This window comes from Durio zibethinus, chromosome 22 (genome assembly GCF_047325235.1).
Source record: "Durio zibethinus cultivar Kanyao isolate XHJ-2024 chromosome 22, ASM4732523v1, whole genome shotgun sequence".
Lineage (NCBI taxonomy): Eukaryota > Viridiplantae > Streptophyta > Magnoliopsida > Malvales > Malvaceae > Durio > Durio zibethinus.
In genome coordinates this window covers 3000496-3024772 of record NC_143183.1, presented here as the reverse complement: position 1 = coordinate 3024772, position 24277 = coordinate 3000496, and the positions used below count along the sequence as shown (strand labels likewise).

The following is a 24277-nucleotide window of genomic DNA, read 5'->3' as shown; positions in this document are numbered from 1 at the left end:
ATTATGTATTAAAAAATGAATTTCTTAAAATTTTTACAATAATTAAATAAAATAATACTTTTAAAATTTGTCTAACCTTAATATTTTAAAATGATTTTACCAATGTGTTTTTTATATTAACTTAATACATTTAAAATTTTATTTTCAAAATATTTCAATAAAATTAAATTTTAATTGACGAAATCCATTTAAAAATTTAAATATTAAAATTTTTAAAAGTTCATTTGATAACATTATTATAAAAATTTTTATTATATTTTAACATTTTTTTATAATTAAACAACCAAAAATACAACTATGATACGTTAAAAATCCCACCCGCACCAAATCCTAAATTTTCCATCCCTATAATGGAAACCCCACGTGGCTTGCTACTTTGATAAAGCCCCTTTCGGGCAAGAAAGTGGAGATAATAAGATGCTCTTAATTCGCTTTACATGTGAAATATCACATCAGATTAATCAATTCTATGATTTTTTTCTGAAATTATGATATTCGATAGTGATTTTAAATTTTGATTAATTTAAAATTAAATTAAATCATATTTCATAAAAAGACAAAACTCTTTTGCTATTAATTTTTTATATTCATTAATCAAATTAAAAGGTTGATTGGCAAGTCTTATCCCTTACTTAAAAAGAAAAAAAAATCATATAATTCAAAGATGTTGACTCTGATCCAACCACTTGAGATTTGTAGGGTCTTATAATTTTAGTAGGACGATAATGGTCTACGGGTATAATCAATACAAATGTCGGCTGCAAGAAGGCAAATAAATTCAACAAAAATATCAGGCAAAATTTACAAAATTTTTCGTCTTTCCTACCAAGCAAAGCTTAAACCAAATCCTCGAGATATTGCCTGAAAATTTTGCATCTAATTTAACAAATGTGTAACTGTGTAACAGATACCTCAAGCATCAAGATTTTCTAAGAAATTGCAATGGAACACAAAGAGTGCATGCTAAAGCTTTACTTGAATGAATTTCTACCCCTACAATAATGGAAAAGACAAACCAGTGTTGAGTTTGGACCGTCTGATCAACTATTGTATGCTTTTCGTTTGTCTTCACAACAGCCTGCTGAGAGACTTGATAAGTGATTTCAGATTCTTTCTTGTGGACTCATCTCCCGTGAATCCCAGTACATCAGAACTTATATTCTGCAATGGTGAATGGAGAGAGGCCGAACAGATGTGAATTTAACATTTAAATAAAACAATTGAGTATTCTTTTTGTTAAAAGGAATGCTGGTAGCCGGTAAGTAAAATCTTACTTCGATATTCTTCAAAGTGAAAATCAAAGTATAAATTGATTTTTGAAGCAATTCGGTGTTCTCAGGGGTCATAATGGATGAATGCACCCTTCTGCACAGAAAGGAATTATAGTTGTAAGGCTATAAATTTAAGAGAGCAGCCAAGGCAAAAATCAACGGGCCACATCTTGTTTTCCACATGAAGTGTCAATAATTAGAAAATCCTCGATCAATTCGTGTACATGGATGACACCATATCTTACAAGGAAGCCTGGAGCTCGGTATAGTGTAGATACAGCATAAAATAAATTTCACGAGCATTTGGTGTTGGATCCTTTATCTTAAATGATTCTTGGTTATAAGTATGTGAGAGTAACGTTTTTTGTTGCAAGAATATCTCAATCAAATTATAACCAAGGGGAGAATAAAGAAGTCACCTTAAATCCTCAGAGGCTTGTGTTAGGCTTCTGGTCAAATTCTCAACCTCCTTAAGCAGACCAGTATCACAAACCTCAGCCAACAAAGGTTGCACATCTTCGGCCATGGCTTCAATCTGAAACATCACTACATCAAATTCAAAATTCTGAGCATAACAATCCTTAAAAACTTCAGTTTGAAATGTTTATTCAGTCAGTCAGACATAAGGGAAACACATACAGACATAAACTATACAAGGAAACCAAAAATGATATTGAGCAATTTCCAAGATCTAATTAAAGAACGAAATTCCAACACTACATGATCATGGATTCCAGCAATGCTCTCCATGTGAAATCACTAATATGATCTCAAAACTCTTACTTTTATCTAGTTTTTTCTTTCAGGGTTGTGGCTTGCTAAAGCAAATTAAATTTTTTTTTTCTTGAACTCTACCAAGAAAATTCAATAGACTTTAATGCTAACATAAAATTTTAAACTAATATTTTACCTTTTTCCTGATCCCTTCCCAATCGACATAACTCGCATAAAAAAGATTAATTTAGCAGATATGGTTCAAATCTTTTTGGGCTTAATAGAACTCTCAGCAATACGGTTAAGAAAAACAAATCTTATCAATAAGACATAAAATGTAACAAGGTATGTCACACCTTTGTAAGCAGGGGCTTTGCTTCCTGAATAACGGCAGCAACTCGTTCAGCAAGTGAATAGGTGTTGGCAATACCGATTTCCTCCATTTGATGAGCAAGACGGGTGACTATCCCTACCAACGCATCCAGACTTACCCCTTGTTCTCCCTTTATCTTTTGCCTATCACATACAATTAAGCCTTCCTTGAGACATTCTGCGTCAAGAGGTCCGACAGAAGGTGATGGAATTGGATCCCGAGGTGTGATGTCAACCAAAGTTTCCATCAGAAGACCAGATTGGTTCACCTCAACCAGTGAATTTCGAGGTATAATAATCTTATCATCTTCTACCTATGAATGATGGCAGCAGTGTTGGTGCATAAACAAACCAAAACAACATATCACAGAAAGATCATTATACTGAAACATACCTCAACAACGGCTTCTATACTTTTCAAGGAGGGATTAATACGTACAACATTGCCTACAGTCACCCCTCTAATCCTTACAGGTGTTCCAGTGCAAATACCAGATGCCTGAGCAAATTCAAACACCGCCATGTACTTTCGGAATTTAGAACGTATCTGAAATCCCCTCAACCAAGCCAGACTAAGAGCAAGAAGTACTGTACCAGACACGAGAAACAACCCAACCCCACCTTCCCAAATGCTTCTATGACCAAACCCGAAATCACTCAGTGGACGTAATGTTTGTTTCCAAATATTCCGAGGAACATCTAAAACAACTGCAAGTAGATTCTTTTGTTCTGAAGAAGCAGGTGGTGGGGTATGCTCGGTACCAGCAGACATAGCTCTAACTTTTGCCAACCTTGTTCTTGGTTTTGGTGGAAGAAATGGCAAAATTTTTGAAGAAGAATGTGGGATGGAAGTCAAAGTTGAAGATAACATAGAAGGGCAACTTGAAATCTTGACTAATGTATTCCCAACCATCTTTGGAAAATTTAACGCTAAAGCATATGAATACTATTAATCCAAAATGCTATCAATACTATCCCTTTTAGCTAAATACAGAATGAAACAAAACAAATTCTCTCTAAATCTTCAGCTTCTAAGACTTCCATTTAACTGTAAAGGCAACACAAATGAAATTCTATCAGTTAAAAGAAAATTTGGTTTCTTTGATTTATACAAAATTGAAGCTCAATTAAATACCTAAAATACCATCAAATAATGTTTAAACACCACTTACGAAAAGAAATTAAGAAGGAAAAACCTAGCTTGAAGTTGAAAGAAACAACTCAAGTTTTGATTGAATTCAATTCATTAGGGTTTAAAGGGAAAAAAGAAAGAAACATAAAAACGGGAAAAAGAAAATTCATCAATTTACTTTCAATAGAACAATTACAAGCCACGATAACTGTAGTTCATATCAACTTTGTTCACTAACAGTAACCTAAGATTTCATAGGGAGAAGCAAAAGAAAAGTTAAAATTTTGAACATTCACAGTTGAATATCTATCTGTCAACATTCTCGAAATTTTCTCGGTAACCAAACAGTTTCGTTAGTGAGGGAGTAAGTACCTTTTGGAGCTGGCTAGGGCTTTTCCCTTCACGAATTGGAGGTAGCAATTCCGACATTTTTTAGGAAATGAAAAGTTTCAACCTTTTCTAATTTATTTTTTAAATACCGGCCAAAAAAAATTAAATAATGTAAATGGTAAAATGGAAATTTCAAAATTTCTGTTATATTATTTCCCATAAAAAAAGAGAGTAAAACTACTTTTATTTTATTTATTTATATTTATTGTCATTAAATTAATCATATGATAATCTATATGTAAATATAATAAAAGTGGTAATTAGTGAGATATAATATGGTACAAGTATTCATAAATTAAATTAATATATTTCATAGAAAATAAAATAAATAATTTATTTGTACATTATAAATTAGTTTGTTTTGAAAAATTTAGAATAATTTAGAATTTGTTTCAATAAATATGGAATTTAGTTCAAATAATTTGAATAAGTTGTATCTAAATATTTTAATATCAGACGAGGTGACTCATAAGTAAAAATATAATTGAATTAAATCGAGTTGATATAATAAAAAATTTAAACTCAAATTCAAATCAAAATTTATTATTAAAAATTTGATTCAAATTCAATTAATTTTTAAAATTTAAATTCGATTCAAAATAAAAATTAAATTATTTGAATTCACTTTAAGTTTTTTTATTAAATAAAAAGTGAATTCAATTTTTATATTCGATTTTACATTCAATTATTTATATTTAAATTCAATTTTAAATTTACATATAAATAAAATAATAATTTTTAATTAAAATATTAAAAATTATATTATTTAAATCCACATTAAAAAGCTTAAAATCAACTAATTCAATAAATCAAAATGTTTAAACTCAACTTAACTGTGATTGCACCGAATTTTTAAAATTTATCTTAACCATACCTAAATAGCATATAAGTAATATAAATCATTTATACTTTTACTCGCCATTATGATCAAATTTTCTTAATCTAATATATTTTAATATTTAATTAATAATTTAGCATGTAAGTAATATATATCATTTATACTTTTACTCGCCATGATCAATTTTTCTTAATCTAATATATTTTTAATATTTAACTTGTAATTTACAAATTTATCCTCAAGGATATAGCCAGAAGCCTAAATTTCTGATTTCCACTCATTTGTTTCCTCCGTCTCACGATCGTAGCGGCGTAGCGCTTCCCCTTCCTCTGTCCCCCGATTCCATCCCAGCAGCCACTCACTCCTTTCCTGCCTAGTGGCAGCGGCGGTGGCAGCAGCAGCATCAGCTGAACTCCCTTATTCTGAGCAGTGAGGCAAACATAATGAGAAAAGAATGAAGAAAAAAGGAGAAATGAAAAAGGTGAAAAATGTGGAAGATAAGGTGAATCCTGAGAATGATGATCCTTGGTGGTGGTTAGTTCAAAAAGGGATCAAACCTTCGTTTCTTTGCATATCCATATTCGCGCTATTGGTACGCGTAGCCATTGGTCTTCATCCATATTCTGGTGCCAATACACCACCGAAGTTCGGGGACTATGAGGCACAAAGGCATTGGATGGAGATCACTCTTAATCTTCCACCCAGGGACTGGTATCGCAACAGCAGTGTTAACGATCTTTCTTATTGGGGTCTTGATTATCCGCCATTAACTGGTTACCAGAGTTACATTCATGGGGTTTTTCTTAAAACCTTTGATCCTGATTCTGTTGCACTTTTTACTTCCCGAGGCTATGAATCCTATCTTGGGTGGGTGTTTTTTTGGGCTTTTTCATCGTTAGTGTTTCTTAATTTTCAATTTGTTGGTCTCTGATTGTAGTGTTTGGGCACATATGTGCAGGAAATTGCTAATGAGATGGACAGTTTTATCTTCTGATGTGCTGATATTCTTCCCAGCAGTTCTTTATTTTGTGTTAGTGTATCGTGGGATGGGCCAAAAAAGTGATGTACCATGGCACGTTGCCATGATTCTACTCAGCCCATGTCTGATCCTAATTGACCATGGTCATTTTCAGGTTTTTTTTACCCTTTTTCCATTCAGTTTCTACTAAATTATATGAAGGATTATATTGGTTCTTAATATTTGTTCTGTTCCTGTTGCAGTACAATTGTATCAGCTTGGGTCTTACCACAGCTGCTGTTGCTGCAGCACTCTCTCAGAAGGATCTTGTGGCTTCTGTGCTGTATTGTCTTGCACTCAACCATAAACAGGTGCTTTCTGGTTTAGCTTTTGTTTCAATCTTCCAGAGGATTTATGTACTGTTGATCAAATGTGTGGTTTACTGCATTCATGGACTGTTCTTTATTATTTCTCATTAAAAGCTCCTAGTCATATTGATGAACAACAAGTAACTCGAAACTCAGTTTTCAGACAAACCAATAATTCGTTCGTCAAAAGCCTTCTAAAACTATTAAAACTTAGATTTTATAACTGAACCAAAACAAAAACTAATTAAAATGTGACGCGCCAATTATAACCCTAAAGCCCTATTTGTAGAAAAGAAGAAAATACCAATAAATTTAAAATATCCTAAATATAAAGATTATTATCAACCTCATAAACAGTAATGCTGAGAAATCCAACTGTATCAAATAAATTAACATGAAAAATCGATGCCTCGACTTAAAATTTATTTTTTATTTATGCTCTGTAAGATGATGTTTATTTGTTGATTTATTCAGAATTAGATTTTTAATATGGATCTTCCTATGTTTTTATGTTTTCCAGATGAGTGCTTATTTTGCACCTGCCTTTTTAAGCTATCTGTTGGGTAGATGCCTGAGGAATAAGAATCCACTGCTTGAGGTGTCAAAGCTGGGATTAATGGTTATAGGAACATTTGCTATTGTCTGGTGGCCATATCTTCATTCAAAAGATGCCGCTTTGGGCGTAAGTGGCAGAATGAAATACTTTTCTCTCTTTTCTGTCTTCCTTTTTTTTTCTCTCTCTAAATTTCTTTACTCCCTTATTAACTTTCTGTTCTTCTATAGCTTGCTCCTATTAATTTTAATAGCGATTCTCTTTTCCAGCTTTTCTCTTGCTTGTATATTTGTCTAATATATGCAGAATTCATGCTTGTCCCCAGAGAAATGGACGGCCCTATGTTATTTACCTTTTCAAAATGTTTTACTATTGAATACACTTGTACTTGTAGGATTTATTGTGGATTGGCAACGCTATCTTTTGTTAATTTTTTGTCAAACAAGAGGCAAGATGCTTCTCAATATTTAATCATATTGCATCTAATTGGTGTAGAACTAGCTTTCTAGTTGAACTCAAGTGGAAAAACAACGAATGAAGTTGTCCTTTCCTTGAGATTCATCCATCAAAATATCCCATATTGTAATAATCTTGTGCTGGAGAGTATACTTTCCTGAGGACTAAATGAAAGTCATGGATCATTCCCATCAGGATGGATAAAAAAAATTTGAACACCCAGTATTTTTGTCATGTCCCCTTTACCAGAGGTGACGCATCATATTTATTGGATAGGATACTGAGTTACCGACACCTGTGCTGCCTTGCTGGTGCCTTTAAATAGCTTCAATCTTGTTGAAAGCAAATTTTCATATTGGTTCTTAAGAAAGGAATGAGTACGGTAATTTCAACATTTAAGAATGACATTGTGATTTCCTCTAATATGGGTAACTGTTGCAGGTTCTATCTCGTCTTGCTCCGTTTGAGAGAGGGATATATGAGGATTATGTGGCTAATTTTTGGTGCACCAGTTCAATGCTTGTGAAATGGAAAAAATTATATACTATGCAATCATTGAGAATTTTTAGCCTTGTTGCAACCCTTTTAACATGTCTACCCTCAATGGTTCAGCAAGTGCTTTCTCCAAGCAGCAAGGGCTTTCTTTATGGGTTGCTGAATAGTTCTTTCTCATTCTACTTATTTTCATTTCAAGGTACACATTTCCTTTTGATTTTAATCCTTCTAGCCTTTTTTGTCCTTAACAGTTCTCAGCATCATTTCTTGTGATTGAAATATGCAGTGCATGAGAAGTCTATTCTGCTTCCGCTTCTGCCTCTTAGCCTGTTAGCTCTGGAAGAACCTCGTTCTTTGTTGTGGTTAACACACTTTGCCATGTTCTCTATGTTTCCTCTTCTACATCGTGACAAACTGGTTCTAGCGTATATGGCTCTTTATGCTCTCTTTATCCTTCTCTATTTTGCATCTGGTGGGCCTGGTGGAAGATGCAACGGCAGCAAAACTCTTGATCATAGCCAAAAGACCAAGAAAGGCTGGGAATTCATTTCTTCCATTGCTTTCCACCCACTTGTAGCGGGCTTTTTCTTTTTGTGCTCTCTTATTCTGCATGTTATTTACCTAACTATGCATCCTCCAAATAAGTATCCTTTCCTTTTTGAAGCAGCGATTATGCTTCTCTGCTTCTCTCAGTTTGTTTTATTTACTCTTTACTTCAATTCAAAGCAATGGATGTTGTCAAAACATCCTACATCAAAAAATAAACAAAAGAAGCTTGTTTGATTATTCACCAACATTAACTTTATGAGAATTACTTCTGATTTTTATTGGGATGTTGCAGTAGACTCGTTTCTAAATACTTAGTTGATGATCAAAAGCATGCATTTGTGTTATATCTATGTTTCTCGATGAATAGGTTTCTAATATGCAAAACTTTATGTTCAGCCCTTACCAATGTTTTCTGCCTAAAATGTGTCAGGTATAATGTTGTAACGGAATGACCCATCATTACATGCCATATGATAGGAGTATCCCACCTTAAACCTTTTAGGGTTCTTAGCAAATAAGTGGAGTTTGCCAAAATGGAAAATTACAGGATGCAAGTTGCACTGCTTTCCTTCTCCCCTTACAAGAAGAAACAGAAAATGGGCAGTAGGCTCTAGAGCTCTTTCTGGCCTTTAACCAATAACAGAGTAATTAGTCCGTATGCTTCGTGGTGGATTAGACTAAAGAAGTGCATCGAAAGGTATCTACAAGCTTAGCATTCGTTGCTTCTGCTTGAACTTTAAACCAAACCAAAGAAATTGATTCTACTATAAAGTTTTCTTCTATTTTTCCTTCTACTTTTCCATGCAAACCCAATCTTTTAAATCAATTTGGCGTTCGCCAACAATCTCTCTTCTTTGCTGTTTCACCCAATCAATTCAAAGAGGGTAAGTGCATTGAGAATTGATACAGGAAATAGGACAAACAATAGAGCACAAACGTTCATTTACCATCAAAAAGTTCATTTCTTACTAACATCCTTAAAACACCACAAAAAAAATGCATTACATTTTGAGTTTGACTGTTGCAAAACGATAAACCAAAACTTAAAAATCTAGCCTTCACAGCCTAGTAATCGGGTAACAGACTTGGAGCAGCCCTATTTTCACAGGTCTTGGACACTCAAACCTGCAAACATGAAAAGAATGAGAAATATGGTAAAGATCAAGAACCTTGAGAAGTTATCAACATGAAAAGAAAGAACAGTAGGATCAAATGTAATGCTGCTGGTATTACAGCAATAGGAATAACAGTTCGTTGCTGCTACGTATCTACAATTCTATAGTATGCTTGTTCATTTCAAAAAAGGATGCTGGTTCAATCAAAACAAGAAAAATGAGGCTCCTTCATCATGTATATCTACCTGGAGGAAGGGACTGCTTCAACTTGTCAGCCTTCTCAGCATCAGACACACATAGTGTGTACAAGTATTTGGAGCAGCGCACCTTGAACTTGACAAAGTCTCTGCTCTTCTTGATCTTTACAGAGCGTGCATCTTTCCTTCTGGCAGTGAGAAGAAAGTCCTTGATCTCATGAATTTGCTTAGGCTGTGCATCATAACATGTAAAACATTCACTTAACATAGGAACTTAGAAAATAAAGCAGATATCACAACTGCACAAGCAGAAAAGGTGACACTACCAAGCAAATAGGAAAACACAAATTGAAACTAAAAGATTTGAAAACTGCACAAGCATTATTTAACAATGAGAACATAACCAGATATTTTAGAATGAACATGTCATAACTTAACAGGGATGCAGTAAAAACTTATGCAAATATTTCAACATTGTCCTGGCTTCCATCAAAGTTTATTGACCCTGACCAGTCTACTATTAAACAAATTTCTCATTATTTAGAAAAGTACATTATTGACAATGACATCGAAACAGAGCGAAACATAAGATGATCGATTATATTACATAGTACCCAATTTCCTAAGATGCACCAATGAAAAAGGAGAAAATCACCAAGACATAAACCAGGAAGCATTCAACAGCAGACAAGTGATTAAAATTTTCATAGAAGATCATTATCCGGGCACATTCGGAATCTGGAAACAATGGGATGTTTTAATACACAAACATCTTGATTAACACATTAAGTTCCAGCAACTCACTGCAAGATCTATGCTAACAAATGGTACTAAAATATTTCGTACTTGAATCAGTAATAAGCAGACCAAATGAATGATGCAAAACAAGAAAAACCCATCAATCTGATCACAATTCTACAATCTCCAGAACTCTTAGGACCAAGCCCACATCCTTCATTTTTCTCCTTTTAAAACACATAAACAATAACAAACTCTAACTCATCTTTATAAACACGATTTCCAGGTTCCACCCAACTTCAATTAGAAAAGAAAATTGAAAAAAAATGAAAAAATGAAGCCAAAAACAGAATAATAAAAACATAAACAAAGATCTGAAGTATAAATAATCATCATTAAACGCAAAAAGGAGGCACAGAGCATCAAAACAAGAACAGATTCTGAGATTTAAAGAGATAATTGAAGAGAAAAAAATGGGTTTTTACCATTTTCGATTAAAAGTTTATGGAGAGCTTCTTTACTTAGCAGAAACCCAAACAAAAAGCACGCTCCAAACCCTAATTTCTTCAATATTCAATTATACACAGGCTCACAAATCCCAGGGAAAATTTACCTTGAGTTCCCAATTTTACCCTTATTCAATTAGTTATAAGACGTTGGAGTCCTATTCTGAGCTGGACCGGACCTGTCCCAATAGAGGGAGGGACTATTGGCCATACGTGGAACAAATAACGGATTTTGGGCCTAACGACGAAGGCCTTCATACTAAGAATGAGGATTAGGCTATGCTCTGAAAAAAAAAAAAAATACATCTTCCTACTTAGGATTTTTATTTGAAAATTTATTTCATGCACATATACTGTAATATTTTAATATGATTTTTTCAATTTAAAAAATTTATTGTAGAGGTGTTCATAATTTAAATTAATTTAGATTTCAAGTTTGAATTTGACTCGATTATGGAAGACAAGTATAGTTCATAAGGATCATACTTTTATTATTAAAAAGAATAAATAAATTAAGAGAAATGATTTGATACAAAATTTTTTAATTTTATAAGTGAATTTAACATGGTAACATATGTCTTATCTTTTTTTAATTAGTATTTTTATTTTTTAAATATACATTAAAAGACATATATAGCAATCTTAATTCTGCTTGTAGAATTAAAAATTTCATTATCAACATATTTAATAATTAGTTTTTTTTTACTTGTGCCATGCACGGAATTTTTTGTTATATTTTTCATAATTTAAAATTTTAATTCATACTTATATAGATAAATAAAAATATTCTTAATCACTTATAATTTGTAGTTTAAAATTACGACAACCATCTCTATATATATTATTAAGAGAGAATTTAAATAAACATTATGAAAGTTTTGAATTATAAAAATAAAATTACATACAAATCTAAATGGGAAAGTCAATATCTTGTTTACAATTACATACACCCTTAAAAATATATATTATTTTAGTACGAAAATTAAGATTTACACATGTTATATGTCATGAAAGACTTTTTCTTATTTGATTTTGAAACTTTATCATATACTTTGACGAAAATCTAATTGTTCTATCTTTTATAAAAAAAAAAAATGATTGTGAGAAGAAATTATAAATACATATTTGATAATTATTTAATTTTAAAAAATTCTAAATTTTTTAAAATGTAGTTTATCTAAGTTTAATTTTAAATTAATATAAAAGATGTTAGCATAATTTTAAATTGAGATAAAATATTTTTCTCTTTTATTTTAAATTATAGGAAAATAATGTTTCAAAAAAAATCATAAGAAAATAAAGACAAAAATATTGATAAACAACAGTGGTTCAACCATAAACTTTATTATTTAAATTTATGTGAATATTGATTTAGATAGTGTATGATTTTTTATAATTTCTAAGATTTAGGGATTTAACTTTAAAAAACTATTGGAATTTTGTATTTCATATAAAGGGGTAAAAATGAGGTATAAGATATGTTTTTTCAGGCTTAAATTAGGATAACACTTATATATTTTCAAAGATTTGGATAAATATAAATTAGAATAATTATCAAATAAAGTTATTTAAAACTGTCATATGTGTCAATAATATATGTTGTCCACTTAAGTATCTATATCAACAAATTTTATCAGATTTCTATATATGTTGTAATATAATGTTATATATGATATATGATATATGAATTCTTATAAATTAAATATAAATAAAGTATATGTTGTTCATATAAAACATACTTTACTAATTGTAAAGAAATGATTCTGTCATGGTCCAAGCTTGTGAGCTTGGTTGGTGGCTGTTGGATTGTGGTCTAGTTTACATCATTGTATTCTATACAATAAATAAATTAATAAAATTAATGAAAATAAAATATTTGAGTATTTAATTCTAAATTGCTTATACTCAATGAGTCAAATAGAATACATTGAGATACAACACGAAATTGACACAACATAAGATATCTATATATATATATATATGTGTGTGTATGTTTATGTTTGTATATGTGTGTGTGCGCGTGTTATAATTTTTTTTTTGATATTTTGTTTATGGCCTTTTAGGCATATATGAGATGGACTTCTCTCATTGGCATTGACTTATTATTCATCACAAAGTCTTCAATCATTTTGCATAATTTTGGGTGAATTAGAAGAAGGAAAAAAAATGCAAAAAAGAAATCCATAATATGGGAAATGATGAGCAAATTATAAACCATCACAGGAAATAATGAACAGAAAAGGGTCTTATCTTATTATAAATCTAGAAAAGTTGTTTTCCACTACTCAATGTTGGGGTAAAGTGAGAACACCAAATGGTAACTAAAGGCAAATATGCTATTCAAGTCAGTACTAGACACAAAGCCAAACATGGAATTTGGTTGGTATTCTTTTGTTTGCCACCAAGGTCTCTTCTTGGCCCCCTCCCTTTTTCTTTATGTCAATTTTTTTTTTCTCTTTATCCGATATATTCATACTCATTAATCCATCTTTAAAAACAAACACTTCTGGTTTAACATTAATTTCCAAGGGAATGACATTGGATTTCTTCGTTGATAGGTATGGACTTCAAGATAATTTATTATTGGTAAATTTTAAGAACATATTAATTTGTTTAATATATTTTAAACTTAAGGGTTTAGATTCATCGCAATTTAATAAGAATCTACGAAATAATTGGCTTCTTTGTAAACATGAACAAAAAAAAATTATTCGATGCGAGTTATAGACATAAACATACATTTATATAATATATGAGGTAGGGATACAGGAAGCTATATCGATCCCACTTATCTTTAGAAAAAAAAAAAAACCCTAAACTCAACCAGTGGAACAAGGATGGTGGAAACTTGTTGAGAAGAGAAATTTTACTATTCTTAATACAATCAAGAGTAGAATGTGTAAGCAATTTCCATGCATATTTTTAACTAAGAATTGGGTTTGAATTATTTTTTCCTTTGATTTAAAAAAAAAATTGTTTCTTGGGAAAAACAAGAAATAATTGGAAGCAATTCAAGATTAAGCTAGTAGTTACCCCTCTTTAAGCAGAGTGTTGAGGTTGATATTCACATCCTTTTTATATCTTAAACTTTCACATAAATATGCACTAATAAAGGAGTGGATAAATTTTTTTTTTAGTATAAAAGATGTTGAATATTGAAAATAGAAAAAAAAATTATGAATGCTGAAATTTAAACTTCATATCTGTTAACTATCACTTTTTTAAAGTATTTGCATGAAAATTTTTTAAATATTGAATAAAAATTATTAATATAAACTGGAAAGATGGATTTAATCAAATATACACCGTAAGCTGCCAATTAAGAAGTGGAATAGGTGGGATAGGTTTATAAATTGAACTGACTAAAAGCTGATAATTAAGTGTTGATATAGACTTAATCACAAGCTGTTTGGAATATTGTTTATTCTCAAGTTAATAATAGTTAACTTAAACAATCAAACAATGTCAATTTTAAGTGTTTTAATTAATATTCGGCTCAAATTTTTTTGACTTTTTTTTAAAAAAAATTTTAGTAAGTACATTTAAAGTGTAATTCACTCATATAAATATATGAAAAATTAAGCAATTATTAAAAAAACTTGATTATTTTTTAGTCACTTAAATTTGACTCGAGCCAAGTTTTCAAGTCTCATGTATTAGGCTTTTCTATTGTATCCACTTGGCTCCAAAAATGCAATATTATTCCAGTAAACCTTAATCATGTAGGTATATCATATGAAGGTAATATGGTAAGTTACTTTCAATGAACAATTAATTATTTAAAAATAAATATATATTAGAAGTGAATTGCATTGCATCATGATCTTTTTATAATATTTTCTTTTCATTCACAATTTTTTAACATTGATTTGTTGCAAATCCTTTGATGCATTCATCAACTGGCATGGAATTTTATGTGACAAATTCCACACAAATTCTATTGGCAGTTTTGATGCATGTCAACTTCTCAAAGTGCTTTTCTTGGTTCTCCTTTTCTTGATGGAAGTAAGTTGAATGACTGATTCTTTGGTAAAATTTGGAGCTTCAAGGGTACACATGTTTAATGTGTGGTCATTAAGTGAGGTTGTTAAGTGTGGGTTTTACTGTTACATATTATTTTTTATTTTGCTCAGATCGTTGTATAGCATCCTTGATGAGGTAAAGATTTAAATAAAGTTTCTAAGGTAAAGTTTGTGAAAATTTTTTATTAAAAACGATTCAATCCAAAACTAAATTCGAAAATCAAATTAATAGATTAAAATGTTTTGTTATATAAATTAAGTGTACAAATTTTTAAAAAATAAAATTTGATATATTTTTTAAATATGTATTTTTAATAAAAATTTTGACAAAATTTACCATTGAACAAGTACTCACCAAATTTGAAATATAAATGATATTTTTAATATTTTTCCTATATTATTAATCTTCTCATTAAATTTTATCGATTCATATCGGTTTTAATTTTTAATTTTAATATTTATTAAATCAATTTTAATAAAAAACTTTATACAAATCTTTCCCCTTGTATTGTTATTAATTTGAGTCTTCCTGACTATTTATCTCTTTAATAAAATGATCTTGGCTTAGAAAAAAATTTCTCAAGTGCTTCTATCATATATATGCTTATGATGGCTCAAAGTCAACATGAATAAATTTAATTCTTTATTAGGTGTATACATAACAATGATCTTGCCTTAGAAAAGAAAATTTCTCAAGTGCTTCTATCATATATGTTTATGATGGCTCGAAATCAACATGAATAAATGATTAATTAATTCTTTAATCGGTGTATACACAAGAATCTAAGATTAACATGTTTCCTTTCTTTTCTTTTTTCATCCTTCTTACCGAACAGAATGTAAGATTGAAATGAATTTGAAAAAAAAATAAATTTGATTAAAATCGAATATAGCAATATTCAAAGGGAAATGTTATTTGTGTATCTGGGTGCAATTTTTTTTATTCTAGAAAAGGGAAAGAAATTCAAAATGATAGATATAGTCCATATTATTTCTCATCTTTCAATCACAATATATAGTTCATATTTTTAGTTACAAAAATCTGAGAAAGGGATGAGGAAAATAAGGAAATTAATACAGGGAGCAATCCAAATTGGAATTTGACAGAGGCACAAATGCAAACACCTTCAAACAACAATAATATATCTAAAGCAGAAAAAGAAAAATCACAAACTCCAAAGCATAAAGCTGAAAAAAAGAGTGGACATTAGATAAAATACAAGCATGCAAATATATTTATGAAATGAGAAGAAGATATGAAAAGTGAACTCCATCTGCATGTTTCATTGCTTCCAAATTCGTGCATAAATGCAGTGCAAAAGCTTCACTTTTGGTTTCAGAACATAGAACTCATGGTTGCAAATTTGGCCAAATTTTTAGGGTTTCCAGGCTGATACCCATACTACAGGTTCCTCTTTCCATGTTAAGTAAAATCCTGTATCATCTTGATGTGGTTGTGCAAGTGCCCATCCTGTTCTGTACCTCTTTAGCAATGCCTTGACATCATCAACAACGTCGTCGCTAAATCCAACAGGTGAAAAAGCCTCCTTGAGCCTGTCAGACCATTGGCTCCCTCTCTCCCTTCTCTCACACTCTCCGCCACTGTCTTGGTCATGATCACAAGCCAAAACCCTAACTATACTCCTTGAGCACTCTCTCTCGAGCATCAACTTCTCATTACTGGTTGGGATAAAGCTTTCCTCAAGCATCTCAAAGTACAATGTATAAAATCTTAGGCATTCTTCAAAGCACCTGACAAAGTCATATCGGGTGCTTGAAAAATCAGCTTCTTCTTCAACAACTGTGACAACTTTAGGCCCAAGGGATTGAAACATCTGGATCACAGCTCCTCTTTCCTCGACTGCAACTCTTCTCAAGGCCCCGATACAATTCACCGCGATGGCTTCATCCTCAAGAACACCGAGGGCTTCCTTTGTGAGTTCACCTAAGTGATTTAGCCCACTTATTACATTAAACTCGAAAGGCACACCCATTAACCTAGCAAATTTCTCCATTCGCTGGCTTATTTCCTTCATGACAGATCTTACAATATTAGCAGTTACCACAACAGTGAGCTTTAAGTGTGGTGTCTCATCGTTTCTTGTGGCTAAAGCTTCTAGCAAAGTAGGCCATTGGGTGCAAAGGGTATTGCTTATATCGATGATATGAAGTTTGGTTTCCCCATCTAAGGCTTCCAAAATTGCACCATTGGCAGCTACATGACCAAAAGTTGTCCATGGACTTACCTCTTGGAACTTGAGGATTAACTTCCTAGCTGAATCAAAGGAGTGGCTCTTTTCTGCAACTGAAGTTAGGGTTTTGTAGCATCGTTGCCCTGATTCAGTAGCCTTACAAAACAGTGCTTGCAAGAAATATGATGCTAGTTTCTGATCACAATCTCCGTAAGGGGAAGCGAGCTCGTTCAACATCCAAAGAAGGTGATGGATTTTGCTAGAATCCTTGTCGGAGATGGCTCTAGCACATTCCCTTAGAAGCCTTGAAGCCCATTTGTTACCCGTGGCACAAGGCTCACCGCCGGCGGAGTAGTCCGATGAACGGCTGGTTGATGTGTGGCTACTTTGGGGCTGATGAAGATGATTGTTGCTGTTGTTGTTGTGCATGTCTACGGCTACTGATGACCATTGCTCTAGCTGATCTGCTGGTTGGAAGGGAAGAGTTGTGTGGCTGCTGCTCCTCCTTTCAGAGTGAAGAGAGCTATTATGATATCCTACATGACTTGGGGAGGCCCCCTTTGACTCCTTAGGCACCTTTGCGGAACTTAATTTCATTTGAGTTTACAAATGGCCAAGTATAAAGCTTTAATTTAGGAACCATAACTATTATATTTGGGGTCATTGTCCTACTATAATTGATCTATTTGTTTTTGCTTGAGTATGATATAATAATAATAATAATAATAATAATATTTCAAGGTATATAAAATTATTTTGGAGTTAAGCTATAGTCATAACTAAGTATATGGTTTTTACATGCAACTTCCAATTACAAATTATAATCCTATATGTAACTAACATAGTAAACTATTAGTAATATAATAAATATATCAAACATATGTTTTGGTTGCAAACATCATTGTGATCTGTTGATAAAAAGAAAAAACATATGTTCTTGTTGGATTCTAGTGTTTGTTTCTTGTTGTCCGAATAAACTATGCATTGGCATGATTGGGAGGAAAGCAAAGAATTAACGTTCTAATATAACTATATATCATGTTATATGATATCTATGGCTTAAATCAATATTTAGCACTGGTTTAGAGAGGCATTTCCAAGACCCACAATGGGGTCAAAATGAAAAAGAGAAGTGTTCATTAGTTTTGAATTATATAAAGAAAAAAAATGCTTTCTTCAATTAAAGCAATCTGGTTTATGGTTGTCCAGTTATTTATTAAAACAAGACCTGACAGAGTTTGTCAAAGCCACTTTTTTCACCATAAATTTATACATATTTATTAAGCGATATGATGTGGTTTTAATTTGACATTGTTACCTGTTGTATCATAGAATTCCAGTGCATCCAGGATTTGCATATGTATTAGATCAATATGATGTCATCATTGTTATTAACAGTGGGGGGGTTCTTGCAATGAGGAATAAAACATTTATTCCCAGAAATAAAATATGTCTGTGGAATCTCTATTTCCCAATAGGAACTGCATAATGCTAAAAGAAAGCTAACAAACAAATTATTTTCTTTTGCTAATACCAACAAAGAGATGATGATAAAGGCTATAATATTTGATTTACACAAGATTATTGCCACTTTAATTTGATTAGATTTTACATAAATTGAATATATATATATATATATATTTATAGGCAGACAAGAGGTCATAATTTGAAAATAAAGAAGGAATTATAGGTTTCGGAATTCAAATTCTAAACTTACTAAATATCATATTATAAAAATAATTATATGAATTAATTGAATTAAAATCTAGATTTATATCTAACTTTAATATAATACGAGGAATCACCATCATGTGTAGATAAATTTTTGTGTCTTGTCTCATATGCTGTAATTATTATTTGTAGGGGAATTTTCATTATGTGATACCATGATGAAATGCATGGTAACTAATTGTTGACAAAAGGTATGTAAAGAAATATTCCCCGAAGGGACATCTTAAAGGAAAAAAATATTGACTTAAATTTGATGGTTTCAAATTTGAAATTTGAAATGTTAAATAATTGTGTGATCTATTAATAAAATATTAAAAACTTAATTTTAATGGATAAAGAAATTTTAAGTTCAAGTCTTACCAGTAGTTATTTGTTGAAATCATTTCGAATATACGATCTGCAGTCACCTGCCTTAGGCTATCAAGTACGGTAAATCTTATCATGACTTGGGAGACTCAGCAGCTTATCTATTATGGATTTTTTCTACATAGAATTTTAATTTTAATGATAAGAGTTCAATTATTGACAATTTCAAATACAAAAAAAAAAAAAAAATCATATGTACCAAAATAAAAAATGCAATTCGAATAAGAACTTTTATCTTGAACCTGAAGATAGTCTATCTTTTAATTTGGATGCAAATTTAGTATGAAGATGAACTTGAACATGCATGAGAGCTACCTCTATAGGGAGACTAATTAATTAAGCAAAGCAGGCCTATTTCCCTAGGTGTGACCAATCACTGAATTGATTAAATAAATTGCAAAATGAAGGTGTTGCTGAATGATTGGACACTGTAAAATAATTCTTAAACAAATATTTGGACTAGGAAGTGCAGTGCATATAAACAAATATTTGGACTAGGAATATGCAGTGCAGTGTATATAAAACTCAGCCACATGAATTTTTTTAATAATTATTGAGAAAATCACTTTCCCTTTCCAATATCATATTCAACATGTCAATATGTCTTTTGTTATGTTCTATATATTTCTAGGTTCTTGACTTGGTCAAAAATCACATAAAATGACTTGTTTCAAGTGGTACCTAATTGTCACAAATCATGATAAGAAATAAATTAATACTTGAGATTAAAAAAATGTAAGTTTGGGAAGATTGATTAAATTATGATTAATTCACTTGTCTGATGTTCAATGTTCATATACAAATGGAAATCTTGACTTTCAATGAAGCAACTGCATAGTTCAATTATTAAGTTTTTGAGTTTTTTTTTTTTTTAAAAAAACTTTAATTAGTCAACTTTGAAATAATAACAATCACCAATAATAATATAATGGATCTCTGATTTTACTTTTCATTTTATCATTTATTGTAAGTTTCATTTTAAATTTTCGATTAATATATTATTCACACTAGGTGAAAATTTTGTTATTTTATAACGATTGAGTGATCAAAATAATAATACTAACCAAATTACATTTTAAAATTAAATAATTAAAAGCAAAAAATCTCAAAAAAATTATGATCACAAGGTAATTTATTTTTAAAGGTCAATAAGTTTGTTGCTCTCGAAGTAGACAATTTTAAGTTAATTTTTTTTTTTTTGGTTTGTAATAATTTAATTAATTATAATGGATGATCTTATTAATATTATTTCTTATACTTATTTATCAAGGTTTTATAGGCAGATATAAATTAAAAAATATATAAGTTTGGAATAAGGTGAATAGACCAAAATTAAATGGTATCAAAATGAAGCTTATTCCTTGCTAATGATTAGACAACAAGACAAGCTTAGAGGGTCCTTTTTTTTTTTTTCCACACAATCATTGGAGAGCTGTCTTTGCCTTAGCCTCCTTTCTTAATTAATTATCTTCTTTGAAAAAAATAATGATAATTTTTATGTCGATTGATTTCATGTGGTCCTATATATTTTGCAGCCTTATTTGTCTGCATCTATGTTTCTCATATAACATTTTTTTGTTTGATCTGTAAAACATTAGATTTAGAAACAAAACAATGTGTTTAATAGTTGAGATAAGTTTTCCTCTACATTATGCTATACACAGTATATAATCTTTTTTTTTTAATCTTATAATTGATTAATTAGTAGAGATGTTCATGAATGTGATCGGATCGAATCAAATCTAATTGAACCTTCAAAATCTCTATGTTCAAAGTCATGCTCAAGAGATTTGATTTTTTAAAATATTAATATTTTAATATTTAAATGTATTTTAAAATTAAATAAAGAATAATTTTTAATAAGTTAAATAATGACTTGGACTTAATTTAAAAAGCGTTATCTAAGGCCCGATCCAACTCAAATCGAGCCCATCGATCTGGGCGAGCATCGCAATCCTTGGACATATCAATTAATTAAGATTGATGGTAAATTATTCAAATGAGTAATCTTTATGAGGTTGGAACCCTTCTATGATTAGTATGTTTTTTTGCTTGTATTATTCTTTGTTACAAATTAAACCAAACTTCATGATGATTATTTCCTTTCTCTCAATAGTACCTCATGCATGTCAACTTGATTTTTCATATTTTAAATTTTTTTTGAAAATATTTGAAGACATCATAAAACATATATATATATATATATGTATTTAACTCAATGATAATTTCATATATCTCATATTCAAATTAAGAGTATTGTTGGGATCCCATTTTATTTTTTTTGTATGTTTCAATATAAATTTGACTATCAATTATATTGTATTCCTTCTAGAAAGTTCTAATATAAAAACACCAAAAAATAAAAAAAATTCTATTAATCCTTGTAGATATTAGATTTCGAATGAATGGAGCAACTTTTTTTTTTTTTTTTGAGTAAAGATTATAAAAGGTATAAAGTTCAAATATTGCAAAATAATAAAATCACAAAAATAATAATTTTGAATCCGTAAAAACATGTTATACATAATATCGTAACATTCATTTTGAGTGTGTATGCATATACATTTTCATAATTATTTTTTTAAATAAAATGTAAAGTATATCAAATTTATTGCAAAAATAGTTCAAAATTGTCATTATAGTATTAATATATATATGTATATAGTTTTGCCAAATAATACAAACTCACCCTACGAGCAACTTCATGTGTGAGTTTGGGCGTGATTGTGATCCATTACAATTGCCTTAAATGTTCAATTCATGATTAATGCTTTAGCTTCAAAAATAAACAAAAGCCTTTTCCAAAGGTCAAAAGTGTGATATATATGTAGGGTTAAGGCTTTTGATCTACTTAAAAAGGCTATTAAAGTTGCAGAAAAAGCTCAGCCGAAATCTCGCATGGAAAGCGTTTTCCATGATTCAAAAGCTACCAGGCAGGCCCCCAATAAATTTTTTTGCCTAAATATCAAGGAATTTGGGATTCGGATTTAGCTCCTTTTTGGTAAAAAAGTTGCAATCTCGATATAGCTGCTGAAATTTAAATTTCAGATTTAGTAAATATTATTTATAAAAAAAATTATATGAACAGTTAAGATAAACTCTGAGTTCTTTTAGTCTATGTCAACCATTGAATCAAATTGTTGGATTGTAACAAGGTCTAAAAGAAAGTTTGGTAAAATATTAAGAGAATATCGAAAAAAAAAAGTGTTAGTGTTTAACAATGTCACAGCTGAATTACTTAATTAGAAATGTCCATGAAATTATTCTTTATCAGTCTCGTGCCTTCTGGAAATAATCATATACTTAAAAATTGGACAAACACCATTACTCTCACTAAAAACACCAAAAAAAGAAAAAAAAATTGATAAAGGGTCCTACAAAGATAAGTTTGCCGGCATAAATTAATAATCACCATACCTTTTTATAAAGAGAATTCATGTTCCATCTACCACCCATCCATAACCAAAGTCATTTCCAGGAGACATGAAATAAAGCAAATGCTTTCATTGGTTCAATTACAATTTAGTGGAAAAAAAGTCAAGGGAAACTCCACGTGTGTCTTCTTTTTGCTATTTCTGTTCTTTTTTTTCCTCATTGTTCTGTTCATTTTTGTTTTCTGCTGAGTTTCATCAAAGGACTATTAGGAAGTGATTTGGGAACCGATGATTGTAGATAATTCCATATAAAAGGTATCGATTTTCTTTTTTAAAATTAAGAGTGTAAACTAACAGAATTTTTAAAAAAGTATTCTTGAGCATATTTGGTTTTTATTTATTTAGATTTGTTTATTAAGTTTAATGAATAATTTTGAACAATATTTTTTATATTAGTTTATTAAACAAACTGAATATGAATAAAAGTTTGTTTAGTTTGTTTGTGTTTATAAATAAATTTATTTAGAATTTGTTTAAAATTTATTCGTTTATTGTTTGTTCATTATTCATTTATTATTTATTTATAATAATACTAATAAAATTATATTTTTATCCTTTATCTTAATTTTATTTTAAAATTTGTTTATATTCGTTTGAGTTTATTTATATTTGTTTAGGATTTTTTGTTTAAATTTATTTGGTTATGATTTATTTATTATTCATAAATATATTCATTTATATATATTTATAAATATGTTCGTTTAATATTTACGAATTAATTTATTTAATTTAATTGATCTCAAAACGAATATGATATAAATTAAACACGAATATTCTATTATTTAAACAAATCGAACTCAAACAAGTAAGATAATTTTCTTATCGAATATAAATTCAACCTGAACACTTTTAAAAATAAATAAATAAATTACATACATGCATTCACTCGTTTATATTTGATTCATTTACAACCTTAAAAAAAAAAAAAATCACAATAATCATATCAACTACTTGATCCAAGAAAAAGAGTTTGATTCGAATCTCTGGTTTTCCACACAAATTTTCAGAGATCAGGAATCCTTGAAGCCACATTCAACCCATAATAAAAGACCAACAGAAAACAACCACAAGCAAATGGATCAAAGTTGTGAGTCAATCAAAGTGTTTTATGAAATTTTAGAGGTGAAGCTGATTGTAATAATTTTAATGATGATAATGTGTGGGATTGGAAAACTCAAGAGCCACATGACATGTTCCAAAGAAAAGTAGAAAAAAAGGTACAACTTTAAGGGCTTGATGTTACATTCCTCCACAAACTATAACACATAATTTATCTTTCCTTTTGGGTGGATTCGTCAAATATTTCAAAGAATAAAGTACACCAAAAGTATTAAAAAATTAATAAAACAATATTGCTGGTAAGTAAAGTAAAAAGAGCAAAGATACAAGAAATGAAAAGATGCATGTATATGGAAAAGCCTTGGATTGATCTAGCTTACTGTTTATGTGATGATCCAATCGTAAGAGATCCAAGCTTTTGTGCATTGTGGGGGTGTCAGTTATCCACCGCTTGCAAGTGTTATTTCAAGAAAATCCTTGAATAAAGTGGGACATGTGAGGAGCAAGGAAGGTATTGGTTTCTGCTACACTACAGAAAAGATAAAAAAGCTAACCCATCTTGACAAAATCATAGCATGAGAAAGTTTTACAGGCAGAACATGTTGCTTCCTATGCACACTCGATTTACTTATTGGATAACTACATAATCTGGAAGACAAACCTGTGAATCCAACACATACGTGAATCATCGTTTATGTTCATTTATTAAATTTAATAAATAAATTATAAATAAATTTTAAAAATTTATTAATTAATGAATAGATTATAAATATATCAAAATTCATTTATGTTTAACCTGTTTCGCCATATTTGGCATAAGA

General features: G+C 30.2%; 3 protein-coding genes and 1 pseudogene across 6 annotated transcripts; 1 reads left to right on the top strand and 3 right to left on the bottom strand.

Moving 5' to 3' along the window:
• Positions 1-758: 758 nt before the first annotated feature.
• Positions 759-3981, bottom strand: LOC111307729 (protein TRIGALACTOSYLDIACYLGLYCEROL 2, chloroplastic-like). Of its 3 annotated transcripts, none has more exons than XM_022905866.2 (6): positions 3862-3981; positions 2752-3405; positions 2342-2671; positions 1691-1806; positions 1275-1365; positions 759-1161 (listed from the first exon to the last, which is right to left on the bottom strand). In XM_022905866.2, exons 2-6 carry the CDS (start codon positions 3268-3270, stop codon positions 1069-1071), a joined length of 1149 nt encoding a protein of 382 aa, XP_022761601.2. In that variant the 5' UTR covers positions 3271-3405; positions 3862-3981; the 3' UTR covers positions 759-1068. The 3 variants fall into 3 exon arrangements, with proteins under 3 accessions (XP_022761601.2, XP_022761602.2, XP_022761603.2); XM_022905867.2 differs by having other exon boundaries at positions 1275-1362; XM_022905868.2 differs by lacking the exon at positions 1275-1365.
• A 996-nt stretch (positions 3982-4977) lies between these two features.
• Positions 4978-8374, top strand: LOC111307727 (putative dolichyl pyrophosphate Man9GlcNAc2 alpha-1,3-glucosyltransferase). Its single transcript, XM_022905864.2, has 6 exons — positions 4978-5584; positions 5676-5850; positions 5939-6046; positions 6564-6725; positions 7494-7746; positions 7834-8374. Exons 1-6 carry the CDS (start codon positions 5172-5174, stop codon positions 8328-8330), a joined length of 1608 nt encoding a protein of 535 aa, XP_022761599.2. The 5' UTR covers positions 4978-5171; the 3' UTR covers positions 8331-8374.
• Positions 8375-9009: 635 nt separating this feature from the next.
• LOC111307728 (large ribosomal subunit protein eL38-like) lies at positions 9010-10772 on the bottom strand. Its single transcript, XM_022905865.2, has 3 exons — positions 10632-10772; positions 9457-9640; positions 9010-9221 (listed from the first exon to the last, which is right to left on the bottom strand). Exons 1-3 carry the CDS (start codon positions 10632-10634, stop codon positions 9199-9201), a joined length of 210 nt encoding a protein of 69 aa, XP_022761600.2. The 5' UTR covers positions 10635-10772; the 3' UTR covers positions 9010-9198.
• A 4878-nt stretch (positions 10773-15650) lies between these two features.
• On the bottom strand, positions 15651-17766 carry LOC111307239 (protein SHORT-ROOT pseudogene; annotated as a pseudogene). Its single transcript, XR_016332125.1, has one exon. The product of XR_016332125.1 is annotated as a protein SHORT-ROOT pseudogene (transcript).
• Between the last annotated feature and the right edge of the window lie 6511 nt (positions 17767-24277).